This window comes from Pelophylax lessonae, assembly GCF_965119305.1.
Source record: "Pelophylax lessonae genome assembly, chromosome: 6".
Classification (NCBI taxonomy): domain Eukaryota; kingdom Metazoa; phylum Chordata; class Amphibia; order Anura; family Ranidae; genus Pelophylax; species Pelophylax lessonae.
The window spans coordinates 17,980,022-17,999,257 of record NC_138773.1 but is presented as its reverse complement, the minus strand read 5'-3'; the positions used below and the strand labels follow the sequence as shown (position 1 = coordinate 17,999,257).

Sequence of the window (19,236 nt, the reverse complement as noted above, 5' to 3'; positions counted from 1 at the left end):
ATGCTGAAGCTTAAAAAATGCTAATAGCCTAATGTAGTGTGCATGGGACACATAGGATAACATAGGATAACTGGTTAACTTCTAGGAGCAGAAAAAATGTTAATAACAGCTTCCAGGAGGTTACAAAATGCTAGTGTGCATGGATCCTTAAATGGTGGCCACAATAGCCGGCACTCTTCCTGGGTCCATTCCTTGCAGTATGGGATGAAAAGTACCAGGGAAGCTACAATTTTTTTTTTTTTTGCACACGGTTTTTGTTCATATATTTTGTATATCCAACCTACTAGGTTATTATTGAGATATTTATCACAGGTGTATGTCACTATTTTTTTTTCCCAAATACATTTTTATTGGTTTTAACCACAAAGTGGCTCGTTATCGTCTGACGACGTAGTACTACGTCGTCAGACACTCCCCTTTCTCGGTGGCGCGCGCGCGCCGCCGGAGGCTCGCTCCCGCAGTATTCAGTCACAGCGGGAGTCGAGCCAGGGGAGGAGCAGCGGCGATCGCCGCTGCTCTTCCCCGATCGTCGGGGATCTAGTGTGGAGATCCGCCTGCTTGTGTAAACACAAGCGGGCGGATCTCCCAAGTGACAGGCAGGGTCGGATTGCAGGATTCAGCATAGCTGAACCCTGAATCTGTCCCTGTGTCACTCAGTCCCCTCCCCCCACACAGGTCAGTAAGCACCAGGCATACATTAACCCCTCACTCTCCAATAAAATTAACCCCTTCCCTGCCAGTGTAATTTTTACAGTAACAGTGCATATATATAGCACTGATTACTGCAGTAATGTCACTGGTACCCCCAAAAGTGTACAAAATGCCAGTCAAGGGTCCGATCTGTCCGCCGCAATGTCACAGTCCCGCAAAAAAAAAAAATCGCAGATCGCCGCCATTACGCGTTAAAAAAAAAAAACACCAAAAATGACAGAAATCTTTCCCTTAGTTAGTAAACGCAATAACTTTTGCGCAAACCATTTAAAATACGCTTATTGTGAATTTTTTTTACCAAACATAGGTAGCAGAAAACAAATTGGCCAAAAATTTTAAAAAATTTTGATTTTTACATTTTTTTGGGGGGGAATTTCATATAAAAAAATGTGAAAAATATTGTTGTTTTTTCAAAATTTACGCTTTTTTTTGTTTATAGCGCAAAAAGTAAAGATTGCACAGGTGATCAAATACCACTAGTGTTGAGCGAACACGGACTGTATTATTCGTGTTCGTACCGAATAATTGGATTTTTTGTACCCGAACACGGACACGGACACTTTACTGTATGTTCGGGTAAAAATCCGTGTTCGGTCGTTTTATTTCCGGGTTTTGCATGCTTTGGCGCTCTTTTCATGGCGGGCTTTCAACAGCCAATCAACAATCGTTTAACTGGTGTGCCTTAAGCCATCCCAGCCATGCCTGCAAATGTCTCAGTAGCTGTGATTGGCCGTCTGAAGCATGTGACCAAGTCTTTATAAGTTCGAGGCAGCCGCAGCGGCGTCATTATGCTGCTTAGATTCAGGGACAGAGAGCACACATCAACGTGCTGGCTGCTGATTAGGGAAAGATAGGCAGGAAAAAACCATTTGTGTCCGGATAGAATTGAGGGACAGGTCGGAGTGTTTAGGCAGGGCGAGTTGTAGGCATTTTAGGGATAGAGTCTGCTGAATTATATAGGGTCAGTGTCTTCTACAAACTACAATCGATATTGCTGTGTGGGGGGTGGGGTCTGCACTCAATCCTGATCTACGATCTCTTCTCAATCCTGTTAGGGACAGAGTCTGCTGAATTTTAGGGAAACTGTGTTCTACAAACTACAATCGATATTGCTGTGTGGTGTGGGATTGGAGATAGGCAGGTGTCAGTGATCCACATCCATTTTTCTGTGTGTGAGCTGCAGTGAACACAATCTTTTTGGGCTGCAGTGAACACAATCTTTTTGGGCTGCAGTGAACACAATCTTTTTGGGCTGCAGTGAACACAATCTTTTTGGGCTGCAGTGAACACAATCTTTTTGGGGTGCAGTGAACAAAATCTTTTTGGGGTGCAGTGAACACAATCCTTTTTGGTGTGCAGTGAACACAATCTTTGTGGGGTGCAGTGAACAAAATCCTTTGTGGGGTGCAGTGAACACAATCTTTTTGGGGTGCAGTGAACAAAATCCTTTTTGGGGTGCAGTGAACAACATCCTTTTTGGGGTGCAGTGAACACAATCTTTTTGGGGTGCAGTGAACAAAATCCTTTGTGGGGTGCAGTGAACACAATCTTTTTGGGCTGCAGTGAACACAATCTTTTTGGGCTGCAGTGAACACAATCTTTTTGGGCTGCAGTGAACACAATCTTTTTGGGGTGCAGTGAACAAAATCTTTTTGGGGTGCAGTGAACACAATCCTTTTTGGTGTGCAGTGAACACAATCTTTGTGGGGTGCAGTGAACAAAATCCTTTGTGGGGTGCAGTGAACACAATCTTTTTGGGGTGCAGTGAACAAAATCCTTTTTGGGGTGCAGTGAACAACATCCTTTTTGGGGTGCAGTGAACACAATCTTTTTGGGGTGCAGTGAACAAAATCCTTTGTGGGGTGCAGTGAACACAATCTTTTTGGGGTGCAGTGAACACAATCTTTTTGGGGTGGAGTGAACAACATCCTTTTTGGGGTGCAGTGAACAAAATCCTTTTTGGGGTGCAGTGAACAAAATCATTTTTGGGGTGCAGTGAACACAATCTTTTTGGGGTGCAGTGAACACAATCTTTGTGGGGTGCAGTGAACACAATCTTTTTGGGGTGGAGTGAACAACATCCTTTTTGGGGTGCAGTGAACAACATCCTTTTTGGGGTGCAGTGAACACAATCTTTTTGGGGTGCAGTGAACACAATCTTTGTGGGGTACAGTGAACAGAATCTTTGTGGGGTGCAGTGAACACAATCTTTGGGGGGTACAGTGAACACAATCTTTGTGAGGTGCAGTGAACACAATCTTTGTGGGGTGCAGTGAACACAATCATTGTGGGGTGCAGTGAACTCAATCTTTGTGGGGTACAGTGAACACAATCTCATACTGAAGGTTTGAGGGTGCTGCCTGTTCCATACTCCCCCTACTCCTCATCTAGCCTTTTAGGGGTACAAACAATAGTAATTGGGGCCTAGTGTGGTTGTGTACGTGTGATATACATACACTTTTTTGGGATCATATTTTCTATTCCGCTATTTAATCAAAAACCTTTGGGGATCAGTTAAATTGGGGGATAGTCTGTGTTGGTACGTGTGAGAGAGATCCACCTTTCCAAGTTGTTGGGGTTCATCTCATACTTCTGAAGGTTTGAGGGTGCTGCCTGTTCCATACTCCCCCTACTCCTAGCCTTTTAGGGGTACAAACAATAGTAATTGGGGCCTAGTGTGGTTGTGTACGTGTGATATACATACACTTTTTTGGGATCATATTTTCTATTCCGCTATTTAATCAAAAACCTCTGGGGATCAGTTAAATTGGGGGATAGTCTGTGTTGGTACGTGTGAGAGAGATCCACCTTTCCAAGTTGTTGGGGTTCATCTCATACTTCTGAAGGTTTGAGGGTGCTGCCTGTTCCATACTCCCCCTACTCCTAGCCTTTTAGGGGTACAAACAATAGTAATTGGGGCCTAGTGTGGTTGTGTACGTGTGATATACATACACTTTTTTTGGATCATATTTTCTATTCCGCTATTTAATCAAAAACCTTTGGGGATCAGTTAAATTGGGGGATAGTCTGTGTTGGTACGTTTGAGAGAGATCCACCTTTCCAAGTTGTTGGGGTTCATCTCATACTTCTGAAGGTTTGAGGGTGCTGCCTGTTCCATACTCCCCCTACTCCTCATCTAGCCTTTTAGGGGTACAAACAATAGTAATTGGGGCCCAGTGTGGTTGTGTACGTGTGATATACATACACTTTTTTGGGATCATATTTTCTATTCCGCTATTTAATCAAAAACCTTTGGGGATCAGTTAAATTGGGGGATAGTCTGTGTCGGTACGTGTGAGAGAGATCCACCTTTCCAAGTTGTTGGGGTTCATCTCATACTTCTGAAGGTTTGAGGGTGCTGCCTGTTCCATACCCCCCCTACTCCTCATCTAGCCTTTTAGGGGTACAAACAATAGTAATTGGGGCCTAGTGTGGTTGTGTACGTGTGATATACATACACTTTTTTTGGATCATATTTTCTATTCCGCTATTTAATCAAAAACCTTTGGGGATCAGTTAAATTGGGGGATAGTCTGTGTCGGTACGTGTGAGAGAGATCCACCTTTCCAAGTTGTTGGGGTTCATCTCATACTTCTGAAGGTTTGAGGGTGCTGCCTGTTCCATACCCCCCCTACTCCTCATCTAGCCTTTTAGGGGTACAAACAATAGTAATTGGGGCCTAGTGTGGTTGTGTACGTGCGAGATACATACACTTTTTTTGATCATATTTCCTATTCCGCTATTCAATAAAAACCTTTGAGGATCAATTGAATTGCGGGATAGTCTGTGTCGGTACGTGTGAGAGAGATCCACCTTTCCAAGTTGTTGGGGTTCATCTCATACTTCTGAAGGTTTGAGGGTGCTGCCTGTTCCATACTCCCCCTACTCCTCATCTAGCCTTTTAGGGGTACAAACAATAGTAATTGGGGCCCAGTGTGGTTGTGTACGTGTGATATACATACACTTTTTTTGGATCATATTTTCTATTCCGCTATTTAATTTAACTGGGCCTCCATGCGAGACCTGTGTGCCTTGTTGCGCTGTTTTGAGTACTCCACCAACATGGCCAGTGGCAATGACGCCGTTCTCAGCTTAACTATCCCACTTCCATGCCTCCTTGAAAAAACAATTCGGGCGATGATGGAAGAGGATGTGGCACAGGATGAGGAGGAGGAGGAGGATGAAGAGGTAACATTTCCAAGGCTTTCAGGGCAGTCATTCGCAAGGGGCTCCGAGGGTGGGTTCCTGCACACGCAAACGCCAGGGACGCAATTGTCCAGCAGGGGCACAGTTCTGGAGGATGAGGAGGATGAGGAGGAGGAGGAGCTGGAGGAGGAGATGGAACCATGTTCACAGCAGGGTGGCACCCAGGCCAGCTCATGGCCATCACTGGTGCGTGGCTGGGGGGATACAGAGGACACGGACGATACACCTCCCACAGAGGACAGCCTTTCGTTGCCTCTGGGCAGCCTGGCACACATGAGCGATTACATGCTGCAGTGTCTCCACAACGACCGCCGAGTTGCCCACATTCTAACTTGTGCTGATTACTGGGTGGCCACGCTGCTGGATCCCCGTTACAAGGACAACGTACCGTCCTTAATTCACTCACTGGAGCGCGATCGCAAGATGCGCGAGTACAAGCGCACGCTGGTAGACGCCATGCTGCTGGCATTCCCATCTGACAGCGGGGCCACAGTGGAAGCACAAGGCAGAGGAGGAGGAGGAGGAGGTCGCCAACGCAACCAGGGCACCGCCAGCACCTCAGAAGGCAGGGTTAGCATGGCCGAAATGTGGAAAAGCTTTGTCAGCACGCCACAACAAACAGCAGCACCAGCAGCTCAGATGGAACGTCTTAGCAGGAGGCAGCATTTTACCAACATGGTGGAGCAGTATGTGTGCACACGCCTACATGTAGTGAATGACGGGTCTGCCCCCTTCAACTTCTGGGTCTCCAAATTGGGCACATGGCTTGAGCTTGCCCTTTACGCCTTGGAGGTGCTGGCGTGCCCTGCAGCCAGTGTATTATCTGAACGGGTATTTAGCACGGCTGGGGGCGTTATAACAGACAAGCGCAGCCGCCTGTCCAGAGACAATGTGGACAAGCTCACGTTCATTAAAATGAACCAGGCATGGATCCCACGGGACTTTTCCGTACCTTATGCAGAATAGCAATGGATACCGACCTTACCCACCCATTGTTCCATTTTTGCTCTTTCTCACTCTTTTGGGGTGTACCCTCATTTAAAATTTTTGAAAAGAAGCAGTGTTGGCTACCTCGTCCTCCTCCTCAGGGCCAGATTAATGTAGGGGCTATTGGAGCTGCAGCTCCAGGCCCCTACCTTTTATATAGGCCCCGGGTTGGCCATATTCACTGTTACCGCTCTTCTGTCACTTGTAAACACAGAAGTCTGGCTTCTATGCTCGCTTCCCCAGGCAGCACCCTCAGAACCTCCCCACACAGCGTGAAGGCCGGACAAGGAGGGACAGTTGGCGATGCATGGATGTGTTTATGGGCTTCAGAGACAGCATCCCATGTTGAATTAGGCATGCATGGCTGCACCCTTCCTCCTCTGGGTGCATGGCAAGGCACGGCCCTTAAGGCCCTTCAAAATCCTCAGCACCAAGCCCATGATGCTGTTAATCCGGCCCTGGTCCTCCTCCACCGCCGCTTCCACCTACACCGCCCATAGGTGTGCGCAGCCTATTGCATTAAGGTGTGCACCCCAAAGTTGAAATACACATGCATGTGTTTGCCAGCAGGGAGAGTAATGTATCGGGGCCATGTACCTGTAGGCAAGGAGAAATAGAGCAGAGCAGGTCCCAGGGAGATCTTTCCCATCTCCTCACTGGCAATGCTATGTGCCCTAGGTGATTAGGGTGTGCCCAGGCACACCCAGCACACCCTGTGCGCACGCCTATGTCACCGCTAGGCTTGTGACGGTATCAGATTTTCATGCTGCGATTAATTGATTAAGGTTTTGCCACGGTATACGGTATTATCACGGTATTCTATTATTAAATTTAAATTATTAAATTTCCACCTCACTTCAATTTCATTGCTGAATTTAGGGGCTTTGGTTCACTTATGCACATTATTATATAGTCAGTCAGTACAGACTCTGTGAACCAGGCCTAAAATAGGTCATCAAGCAGTGTCTGGCCTAACTGGTGATAACTGGTTCTGGCGCTCGGCTCCGATCCGATGGCCTGGTCATTAAGAGGGCAAATCCTTGTGGTCAAGAAGTGGTTAAACCTGAAGGAGGTGTTGTTTATAAATTACTTTACTATTGCTTTAGGCCTGGTTCACATGTATGCGGGTTGGTGGTTCACATTTGCACAGGCATAGCAGCCCATTGATTTGAATGGGCTGCTATGCCCTCATTTTCCGCAGAAAAAAGGTGCATGCAGCATTTTTTTAAAATTCAGTGGCCTTGAAATCCATCCTGCTTTTGCACCATGCGACTAACCTGCAGTTCCTGCTCTGGCAAGCTTTCTGCATTTTTTGTATACGTGGGCACGGCATTTAAAAATAAACAGTTTGCGTGTGCAGCAACGGCAGGTAAGTCGCATGGTGCAAAAGAAGGATGGATTTCATGGCCACTGCATTTTTTTAAATTCTGCATGCACCTTTTTTCAGCTGAAAACGCAGGCATAGCAGCTCAAGCCCATTCACATCAATGGGCTGCTATGCCTGTGCAAATGTGGGCCCCCAACCCGCATACATGTGAACCAGGCCTAAAGCAATAGTAAAGTCATTAATTGGTTAAACCTGCAGGAGGACCGGTGTTTTTATCTATTAATGACTTTACTATTGCTTTAGGCCTGGTTCACATGTATGCGGGTTGGGGGCCCACATTTGCACAGGCATAGCAGCCCATTGATGTGAATGGGCTTGAGCTGCTATGCCTGCGTTTTCAGCTGAAAAAAGGTGCATGCAGAATTTAAAAAAATGCAGTGGCCATGAAATCCATCCTTCTTTTGCACCATGCGACTTACCTGCCGTTGCTGCACACGCAAACTGTTTATTTTTAAATGCCGTGCCCACGTATACAAAAAATGCAGAAAGCTTGCCAGAGCAGGAACTGCAGGTTAGTCGCATGGTGCAAAAGCAGGATGGATTTCAAGGCCACTGAATTTAAAAAAAATGCTGCATGCACCTTTTTTCTGCGGAAAATGAGGGCATAGCAGCCCGTTCAAATCAATGGGCTGCTATGCCTGTGCAAATGTGGGCCGCCAACCCGCATACATGTGAACCGCCAACCCGCATACATGTGAACCACCAACCCGCATACATGTGAACCAGGCCTAAAGCAATAGTAAAGTCATTAATAGATAAAAACACCGGTCCTCCTGCAGGTTTAACCACTTCTGGATCGCAAGGATTTGCCCCTTTAAAGACCAGGCCATCGGATCAGAGCGCCAGGACCAGTCATCACCAGGTAGGCCAGACACTGCTTGATGGCTATATAATAATGTAATGTGGGCTGCTAGGCGTGTGTGTGTGTATATATATATTTATTAGAGCTGCACGATTCTGGCCAAAATGAGAATCACGATTTTTTAGCTTGGAATAAAGATCACGATTCTCTCACGATTCTCTGTGTAACAAAAAAAAAAAAAATTGGGATAACTTTACTGTTACGTTTTTTTTTTTTTTTTTATTCATTAAAGTCTAATCATTGCGTTTGAAAGACTGCTGCGCAAATACAGTGTGACATAAAATATTACAACAATCGCCATTTTATTCTGTAGGGTCTCTGCTAAAAAAATATATAAAATGTTTGGGGGTTCTAAGTACTTTTCTAGCAAAAAAAAAACTGATTTTAACTTGCAAGCTGCAAGTGTCAGAAAAAGATCCAGTCTTTAAGAGGTTAAACTTCCTTTCTCCCTGGCAGAGGGAAGGAAAAGATACAAATGTAATCATTTTTGTTTATAGTTAGGAGACTTAATGCTGAAAGGTGTTAGCTGAGTGAGTGAATGAGTCATCCAGCTCACTGAAATGTATCAATTCACAAGTCAGGCAGACTTGACAGAGAAACTCGGTATTTTAAAAATGCCACAATAACAATACCGTGGCTATGCAATACCGCGATATATCGAATTACCGAAAACCGGCATATGTCTAGTCACCGCCACATCCACCACCACCTCAACCTCCCTCCTACTCCATATGGGCCTCGTCCTTCAGAGATGAAGAAGAACATTGTTTTATTTTTCTGTTTTTTTTTGTTGTTTTAAGTTATTTCCCTATCCACATTTGTTTGCAGAGCACTTGCCATGCTCTTAATTACGTTTTGCTGCCATTTGCAGCACTCTAGCCCTTTCCTTTGGTGTTTTAGAGCCATTTTAGTGCCTTAAAGTTCGGGTCCCCATTGACTTCAATGGGGTTCGGTGTCCGGGAAAAGTTCGGTAAAAGTCCGGGACACGGACCCGGACTTTTTTTTAAAGTTCGGCCGAACCCGTCGAACACGGACATCTAGGTGTTCGCTCAACCCTAAATACCACCAAAAGAAAGCTCTGTTTGTGGGAAAAAAAGGACGTAAATTTCCTTTGGGTACGGCGTCGCACGACCGCGCAATTGTGAGTTAAAGTCGTACAGCGCCAAATCGCAAAAAGTGGCCTGGACGTAAGACAGCAAAATCCTCCGGTGGTAAAGTGGTTAAACAGCAGATACAAGAAATGCATTCAACGTGTCAAGACATAACATAACGAAGAATTTACAGAAACAACAAGCAATGCTGGTTATATCAAATCGCAGGATATAAGCAAAAACAGTCAATAATCATTTATCATTCCAAGTTATGTCACTATTGATTTAATTAATTATAATAATAATAATATATTATCCCACATAGGTACAGCTGCACCCCCCCCCCCTTTTTTTAATATACATACTGAACTGACCACAATAATCTTGAAACTTTTCAAAGATTAAAGTACATATATTGCAAAGAATAGAGTGACATCTCTTGTACTTACCAAGCTGAGCGTATATCTCTCCGGTCTCATCCTTATTCATTTTGGAACATCCCCGATTATCAACCAGCGTTATGGTTTGGGTCAGCTTGTATGAACTTCTTTTCATTGTCTTTCCCCCGGCACTGCTCACAGCTGAAGCAGTATCTGCGTAGGTCAGGTATGGACCATCATCTATAACATACTTACAGGAGTTGATGAAGGAGGATTTTCCATGACCCGCAAAACCAAATAGCTGCAGGAGGACCCGGTTATAGCCTTGATTACCGAGTTTACATTTATCAAGGCTGAAATTCTGGATATATTTTCTCATACTATCACTATCATTAGCCATAGCTGAGTCTACAGAGTTCTCCTCGGTCTTTAGTCTGAGTCTTTGTCTTTGTCTGAGTCAGTCTTTGTCTTTACTCTCTCAAACACACCAATGGCACAGGATGAGTGGAGTTCTGCTTATAAAAACGCAGAAAATGAAAGTGAAAGGACGCATGGTATCTGATAAGTGATAATTAACATTACTTGCTCTGCTTTTTTACCTGGCACATGTACTGTATGCTTTCTTACCTTTGTAGGAGATAAAGCAAGGCTGAATTTTTCAAAGGTACTGTGTGGTGTCACGTTTATGATTCAGATTCCAGAAGCTTTTGCAAAACTGTGCAATTTTGTTTGTGCTACTTTTCCATTTTTTTTGTGTCAAGATTTTTATTAAAGGTTTTTTGAAAGAGAAACATATAAGCAATTCAACATGACTTAGTCCAATTTATCTTGGTAATACAGTAGCTACATAAGGATATGGCTTAATATACAGTATCTCACAAAAGTGAGTACACCCCTCACATTTTTGTAAATATTTTATTCTATCTTTTCATGTGACAACACTGAAGAAATGACACTTTGCTACAATGTAAAGTAGTGAGTGTACAGCTTGTATAACAGTGTAAATTTGCTGTCCCCTCAAAATAACTCAACACACAGCCATTAATGTCTAAGCCGCTGGCAACAAAAGTGAGTACACCCCTAAGTGACAATGTACAAACTGGGCCCAACTTGCCATTCTCTCTCCCTGGTGTAATTTGACTCATTAGTGTTAGAAGGTCTCAGGTGTGAATGGAGAGCAGGTGTGTTAAATTTGGTGTTTTCACTCTCACTTTCTCATGTTGGTCACTGGAAGTTCAACTTGGCACCTCATGGCAAAGAACTCTCCAAGGATCTGAAAAAAAGAATTGTTGCTCTGCAAAAATAGATGGCATAGGCTATAAGAACATTGCCAAGACCCTGAAACTGAGCTGCAGCACAGTGGCCAAGACCATACAGAGGTTCAACAGGACAGGTTCCACTCAGAACAGGCCTCGCCATGGTCGACCAAAGAAGTTGAGTGCTTGTGCTCAGCGTCATATCCAGAGGTTGTCTTTGGGAAATAGATGTATGAGTGCTGCCAGCATTGCTGCAGAGGTTGAAGGGGTGGGGGATCAGCCTGTCAGTGCTCAGACCATAAGCCGTACACTGCATCAAATTGGTCTGCATGGCTGTCATCCCAGAAGGAAGCCCCTTTTAAATATGATGCACAAGAAAGCCCACAAACAGTTTGCTGAAGACAAACAGACTAAGGACATGGATTACTGGAACAAAGTCCTGTGGTCTGATGAGACCAATCTAAATTTAAATTTATTTGGTTCAGATGGTGTCAAGCTTATGTGGCGGGAGTACAAAGACAAATGTCTCTTGCCTACAGTCAAGCATGGTGGTGGGAGTGTCATGGTCTGGGGCTGCATGAGTGCTGCCGGAACTGGAGAGCTACAGTTCATTGAGGGAACCATGAATGCCAACATGTACTGTGACATACTGAAGCAGTGCATGAGCCCCTCCCTTCGGAGACTGGGCTGCAGGGCAGTGTTTCAACATGATAACACACCTCCAAGACGACCACTGCCTTGCTAAAGAAGCTGAGATTAAAGGTGATGGACTGGCCAATCATGTCTCCAGACCTAAACCCTATTGAGCATCTGTGGGGCATCTTCAAATGGAAGGTGGAGGAGCGCAAGGTCTCTAACATTCACCAGCTCCATGATGTCATCATGGAGGAGTGGAAGAGGACTCCTGTGGCAACCTGTGAAGCTCTGGTGAACTCCATGCCCAAGAGGATTAAGGCAGTGCTGGAAAATAATGGTGGCCACACAATATATTGACACTTTGGGCCCAATTTGGAAATTTTAACTTAGGGGTGTACTCACTTTTTGTTGTCAGTGGTTTAGACGTTAATGGCTGTGTGTTGAGTTATTTTGAGGGGACAGCAAATTTACACTGTAATACAAGCTGTACACTCACTACTTTACATTGTAGCAAAGTATTATTTCTTCAGTATTGTCACATGAAAAGATATAATAAAATATTTACAAAGATGTGATGGGTGTACTTACTTTTGTGAGATACTGTAGCAGTTACAAACAATGTCAAAAAGAACATGACATGAATATCGAAACGTTGGTTTTCGGTAATCTCACAACAAACCAGTGAGATCTGGCTGCGTCCCCTGAGTATCTGGACACTCCCCATGGGAGCCAACTGTCCGGGTGGGGACACCTCCAATTACCACTGTTAGGTGTGGGTCTTTTCATTCCAAAATGTTTACAATGAGATTATAGCTCTTTTCTTTCAGTTTCAAATATTTTATTGAGGTTTAACACAAAGATATTATTCAGTTTTAACATTTTGTCACTACAGAGTGATTTAAAACAGTAAAAAAAAAAAAAAAAAAAATGACAGCTAGTAAGGTAATCAGGTTTACAGTATAAAGTCTAGAAGTCGAGTGGCAAGTCATGAAGTGTTTACCAAAGGTAAGTAAAGAAAGGAATATGGTGATCTGGAAAGCATTATTAAAGAAGTTTTCAACTCTTAAAGGTGTGTCTGTATTCTGAAAAAACAAAGGCAGATAGGAAAAAGAACTCCCCTCAAAAAGGGTCAACTAAGGACACTGTAGTAATTTGTGACCACATCCTGGGCAAAGCCTCCTCACAGGGGGCTCAGAGAGGGCCCCATTATCACTAAAAGTTTAAGGCATATAGGTTCTATTAACCACTTAAGCCCCGGAAGATTTTACCCCCATTCTGACCAGAGGGTATTTTGTGATTCGGCACTGCGTGACTTTAACGGGCAATTGTGCGGTCGTGCGACGCTGTACCTAAACAAATTTGACGTCCTTTTTTTACCACAAACAGAGCTTTCTTTTGGTGGTATTTGATCACCTGTGCAATTTTTTGATAATGCGCTATAAACAAAAAAAGAGCGAAAAATTTGCAAAAATAACAATATTTTTCACATTTTTTTATATGAAATTCCCCCAAAAAAATGTAAAAAATCAAAATTTTCTAACATTTTTGGCCAATTTGTTTTCTGCTACATATGTTTGGTAAAAAGAATCACAATAAGCGTATTTTGATTGGTTTGCGCAAAAGTTATTGTGTTTACTAACTAAGGGAAAGATTTTTGTCAATTTTTTTTTTTTTAACGAGTAATGGCGGCGATCTGCGATTTTTTTTTTAGCGGGACTGCGACATTGCGGCGGACAGATCGGACCCTTGACTGACATTTTTGACACTTTTGGGGGTACCAGTGACATTACTATAGTAATCAGTGCTATAAATATGCACTGTTACTGTAAAAATGACACTGGCAGGGAAGGGGTTAACTTTATTGGGGAAGGAGGGGTTAAGTATGTCCCTAGGGGCGTGTTTCTAACTGTGATTGGACATGGCTACTGGTGTAAGAACAGAGATTAACGGTCCTACATAGTAGAACCATGTGATCTCCATTTTTACACAGGGGAGAATGACAGGCGGCTTTGTTTACATTAGCCGCCTGCCTTTCTCCCTTCACAGCGCACGATCGCGAGTGACCGGCGGACATCGGTCACACGCACTGACTTGTTAGGGAACGAGCCAGGGCGGGCGTGCGCTCGCCCGCTATTGGCTCACAAGCTAGTGACAGACAGGGAACAGGGACAGGGAACTTGAGGCAGAACAGTGGGAGGAAGAGGAGGACTTCCTTTCCTCACATGGCCCCTTTTATGCAGATATCATGCCTGCAGGGACAAAAAACACATAGGAGGAAGAGGAGGAGGATTGTGGTAGCATGGATGTGGAGCATAGCATACAGCAGTCTTCAAGGGATGGTTGTCATTCCCCAGAAACCCCAGGAGTTGTACATAGTTGGGGAGAGGTTGCTCCTGACAATGTCATCCTTAGTGACCCAGAGGACTCAGAAGCTCATGCCTCCTCAAACCTATGTTGCATGGGCTCCCTGATTCTGCAAAGTCTGCGAAAGGACCAGAGGATTTGTGCTATTAAGGAGAGGGATAATTACTGGTTGGCAACCCTTCTTGATCCACATTACAAGGGGAAAGTTGTAGAGCTCATCCTGCCTTCGCAGGGGGAGCAAAGGATGAAACATGTGGAGGAGGCCTTGAAAAAAAAAATTGTGTAACACCTTTCCAGACACTGTGAGGTTAACAGTCTATGGACATGTTTCTGAGGCATTGTTCAGCCAAAGGAGGAGTGGTGGAGAAGGTGGCCGGCTGACCGATGCCTTTAAACAGTTCTTTAGTCCTCAGCAGCACCCAGGGCTGTTAGGTTTAAGCAAACATCGGCAGCGTCTCCATCATATGGTGCATGATTATCTAGTGGCAAGAGCAGACTTGGAGACCTTTCCAAATGAGCATCCACTGGGTTACTGGGTCTTGAGGATGGGCGATTGGCCAAAACTTGCTCAGTGCTGCTGGAGGTTTTGTGACGGACAAAAGAGTGTGTCTATCCACAGACTCTGTTAACCAGCTGACTTTTATCAAAATGAATCAGTCCTGGATCAACAGCAGCTATAAAGCCCCTGATGCTGATGTAACTGATTGAATTTTCTAGGGGTCTGCCATTCCTTGAAGATTGCATATGCTGCCTATCCTATTCCTCAACCTTTATTCTGCTAGCTTCCAACAATGTTTTTGGTTTAGGTCACTACCAACATCCAAGGCCTAATTTTTATGCACTTGTATGACAGGTGCATACAATTTAAATTTCGTATGTAATTTTTAACAGCAGGCCCTGTCCCTGCGTTTAGCAAAAGTAACTGTGAGGGGTTACGGTGTTCAGGCACCACCAACAACCAAGGCCCAATTTTTGGCACCTGTATGACAAGTTCATGCAATTTCAAATTCGTATGGAATTTTTACCAGCAGGGTTCGTTCCTGCGCCCAGTAAGAGTAACTGTGAGGGGTTACGGTGTTCAGGCACCACCAACAGCAAAGGCCCAATTTTTCTGCACCTGTATGACAAGTACATGCGATTTGAAATTTTGTATGTATATTTGTATGACATTTTTTGCTTTAGAAATGTCAGTATTGCTGCAGGAGGCTACATACATCGTACAGATTTGCTACTTTACAGGCACATTCAGGGGACCCCCCAGGCACGATATTTAAAGGATTTTTTCATTTTTATAGTTTCACTTTAAGCCTCATTAAAATCAGCAAATCACTGCTCCTTTAAAAACAATTATTAAAAAAAAAAAAGAAAATATTGCATTGCTACATGTCCCCCAGGTCAGGACCCAGACCCCCATACACTTTAGTTGGGCAATAACTTGCATTTAAGCCTTCAAAATGAGGACTTCTGATTTTTGATGTTCGAGTTGCATTGACTTTCCCCTGTTCGCGGTGTTCTGGTGCGAACCAAACCGGGGGGGTGGGGGTGTTCAGCTCATCCCTAATTTCCACTAGTGATGAGCCGAATACCCCCACGGTTCGGTTCGCACCAGAACACCGCGAACAGAGGAAAAGTTTGTTCAAACAAACAAACCCCATTGAAGTCTATGGGACTCGAACCTCGAAAATCAAACGGCCTCATTTTGAAGTCTTAAATGCAAGTTATTGCCCCAAAAAAGTGTATGGGGGTCCGGGTCCTGACCTGTTTTTAAAAATGATCGTTTTTAAAGGAGCAGTGATTTACTGATTTTAACAAGGCTTAAAGTGAAACTATAAAAATTAAAAATTCCTTCAAATATCATGTCTGGGGGGTCCCCTGAATGTGCCTGTAAAGTAGTGCATCTCTACGATGTATGTAGCCTGCTGCAGCAATACTGACATTTCTAAAGGAAAAAATTTCATATACAAATATACATACAAGTTTCAAATCACATGTACTTGTCATACGGGTGCAGAAAAATTGGGCCTTGCTTGTTGATGGTGCCTGAACACCGTAACCCCTCGCAGTTACTCTTGCTGGGTACAGGAATGGGACCTGCTGGTAAGAACTCCATGCAAATTTGAAATCGCATGTGCTATACAAGTGCCAAAAATTTGGCCTTTGCGGAAGGTGATGATTGAGCACCGTAACCAAGGCCTCGCAGTTACTCTTGCTGGGTGCAGGAATGGGACCTGCTGGTAAGAATTACATACAAATTTGAAATTGCATGTGAAAGCGGTGTGAATAGTTGTTCAGCCATTTTAGTTATCTTAATCACCAGAAGCCATTTTGTGTAAAAATCATTTTCTAATACTGCTGTGATAGAATGGTTTATATTCTGCATAAGACTTTTGCCCATGCTAAATTCTCACAAGATAAGAGTACGGTCTTTTATTGTAAACAATGTTACTTCCCCGAAATGACGTGCATGTGCTCTCCAGCAGTCTGGGGCAAGATGACCAGATGTCATATATATACAGATAATGTCCTTGTGGGGATATCCATGAGACGCCATGGGAGTAACTTACTGTTTCAATGTATTCTAATGGTAAATGTTTTCTATATAAACTGTGAGCAAATAAACACATATCAGGTCATTCTGAATGAACCACATGCTGTCTGTGCACTGAGTTTAATCAGAGTGGCCTCCAGGACTGCAGAGTCCAGAGGTCAACCGGGTTGAGTCCACAAGTCTACTGCTTTGGAGTGGTTAACGCCAACGGTTTTGGAGGTTCCACCGAGATGGTCAACGCCCATGTCCGGTAAACGTTAAACTTTTATTTTGCCTTGCCGTGACCTCTGGGTCAACGACTATATAGTCTAGAGTAATGCCTGTTGGCTGTATAGACTTGATAAGTGTTCTAGGAACACTAAGAGGCCCTGGGAGGGTCCCAAGTCCATCCTTTGGAAGTGACCAGATAGGGTTTTAGAAACCTATGAAATATTATAAGCAGTACTGTAAAATGGACTGACTGATTGTAACCCCTGAGACTCAGATCTTTTTCTTTCCTTTGCTTATTCTTTCTGTCACGTAGAAGTATAAGATAAATGTTTAATATGTGTATTGTTTGTCTATAATGGTGGGAAAACTTCTATTTTTTTTTTTTAAACAATATTTTATTGAAGTTTATCATATAGAAGCATGAACAAAAATGTTAGCGTTGCATGTTGAACATGACATGCAGAAACGAAAAACATATAATTACACAGGGCGTATGAGCGGGTACATGGATAAACTTCAAGATATGAACAATGGAAACATAAACATAATCATCAATCGAATATTTTAGCTATCAAGTGAAGTGAAGGAGGGGGAAGAAGAATAGGGGAGAGGAAGGGGGAGGGGGGAGGAGGGGATGGAAGGGAATGGGGGAAAGTAGAAGAAGAGGGGAGAAGGAGAGGAAAAGCTACAGATGCAAAGCATACCGTACTCACCATAAGGAGTAAGAAAAGTATGTGTGCTTGAAGTGGTAAGGCTGAGAGAAAATTGTAAGACACCGTCTCAAACTGTATTCCGAGTTAGAATCTGCTGATAAAGAAAAGGTAGAATGCCAAAATCAAGGAGGTGGGCCTGATATCTAAGGGTCACAAATCTAGTCTGCTAAACAAGAGACCCTGGAGTGGTAAGACAGCTCCATTTTCTAAGGAAATTGTCTGGGCATTGTTGTGGATGAAGAGTGAGACCAGTGCGTTCCTTGGTCATGAGAGCTTGGAGCTCCGTGAGGAGTTCCACTGAGAAGGGCGGGGATACAATCACCCAGTGTCTGAGTATGAGTCTGCAGGCTGACATCAGAGCAGTAATTAGCCAAGGTTTATGTCAAAAGTATACAGATTTCAGCCGGCCTGGTATTGTACAGAGCTGTAGGTCCAGGTGTCTGAGGAAAGCGTAGATGTCTTTTTGAAGAGTTAGGCCAGTGTGTCGTGAGATGAGCCGAATAATTTGATCCCAAAAAGCAGAGATTTGTGGGCACTCCCATAGCTTATGCAAGATGGAGGGTTTGTGGGCCTTGCAGAGAGTACATAAGTGTCGAGATGTGTCCGATGATGTGTCCCTCCAAAATTAATTGTTTACATAGCGGCAAGTAGTAAGATATCCAGAAAGGATGTATTCGTGAGCAGTGGTAGAGTGAGGAACCTTATTCCAGGGTTTTGCTACCAAGTCCGCAACATGACTGAAAATTTATCCATGTAGAGGTTTGTAAAGGTGGGATATCTTGTGCCTGCCTTGAAGTATCCAAGAGTCCATGACTGATGTCCGAGGTGGGATATATTGCACCTGCCTTGAAGTATCCAAGAGTCCATGACTGAAGAACCCTATTCCAGGGTTTTGCTACCAAGTCCGCGGCATGACTGAAAAGTTATTCATGTAGAGGTTTGTAAAGGTGGGATATCTTCTGCCTGCCTTGAAGTATCCAAGAGTCCATGACTGATGTCCGACATACCCAGTGTCATACATATACCCAGGGCCTTGCAGAGAGTACATAAGTGTCGAGATGTGTCCGATGACCAGCATAGGTGTGGGATGTAGGCTCTAAGGAGGATCTTGAATTGTTGTTCCCTCCTAAATTCATTGTGTACAATGAAAAGTTCTCCATGTAGAGGTTTGTAAAGGTGGGATATCTTGTGCCTGCCTTGAAGTATCCAAGAGTCCATGACTGATGTCCGGAAGCATAGTAGGCTAGGGCGACATAAAGAGTCAACAAAGCTCACACACTGTTGAAGGTATAGGAAGTGGTTCAAAGGGATGCCATATTTATTAAAGAGGTCTAAGATGCTCAAAGGTTTACCAGAGGAAAGGTCAAAAAGTTGTGAGAATAAGGTCAGGCCATGAATGGACCAATCACGTAAGGCTGGGTGTTGTTGAGCTTGAGGGAACAGCGTATGGTGTGTAATGAGTAAGTATCGGGAAAGACGCTGGGGAACTCCCAGCCTCTTTCTTACTTCCCTCCAAGCTGAGACTGTGTCCCTGATCAGAACATTGGTTCTCAACGAGGGGGGAAGATCCCTGTTTCTGCAGTGCAACAAAGAAACCAAATCATGAGGGGTCGCCATCTGGGTTTCTAGGTCGAAGTTGGTATATCTAGACTTTCGGCCTATCCAGTCCAAACACCCATGTAAGAGACAAGTGAGATTTTAAATTCTGGTATTCGGAAGATCAACGCCCCCCGCACATTTGGGGAGGTAGAGCTTTTGAAGAGCAATGCCGGGCGTCTTCCCTTCCAAAGGAAAGTGGCCAGTGTTGCATTAAGTCTGTGTATGTCGGTGTGCTTCAGGGGGATAGTCTGCAGGGGGTATAATAATTTGGGAAAACTGGACATTT

General features: G+C 44.1%; 1 protein-coding gene across 1 annotated transcript in view; it reads right to left on the bottom strand.

Moving 5' to 3' along the window:
- LOC309558965 (uncharacterized protein) overlaps nt 1–10,048 on the bottom strand; it is a 50,329-nt gene extending 40,281 nt beyond the window's left edge. Inside the window, exon 1 of the mRNA XM_082262069.1 lies at nt 9,694–10,048. Coding sequence (XP_082118195.1) covers nt 9,694–10,024 — 331 coding nt within the window. The 5' untranslated portion in view covers nt 10,025–10,048. The remainder of the gene's footprint in view (nt 1–9,693) is intronic.
- Nucleotides 10,049–19,236: the final 9,188 nt, after the last annotated feature.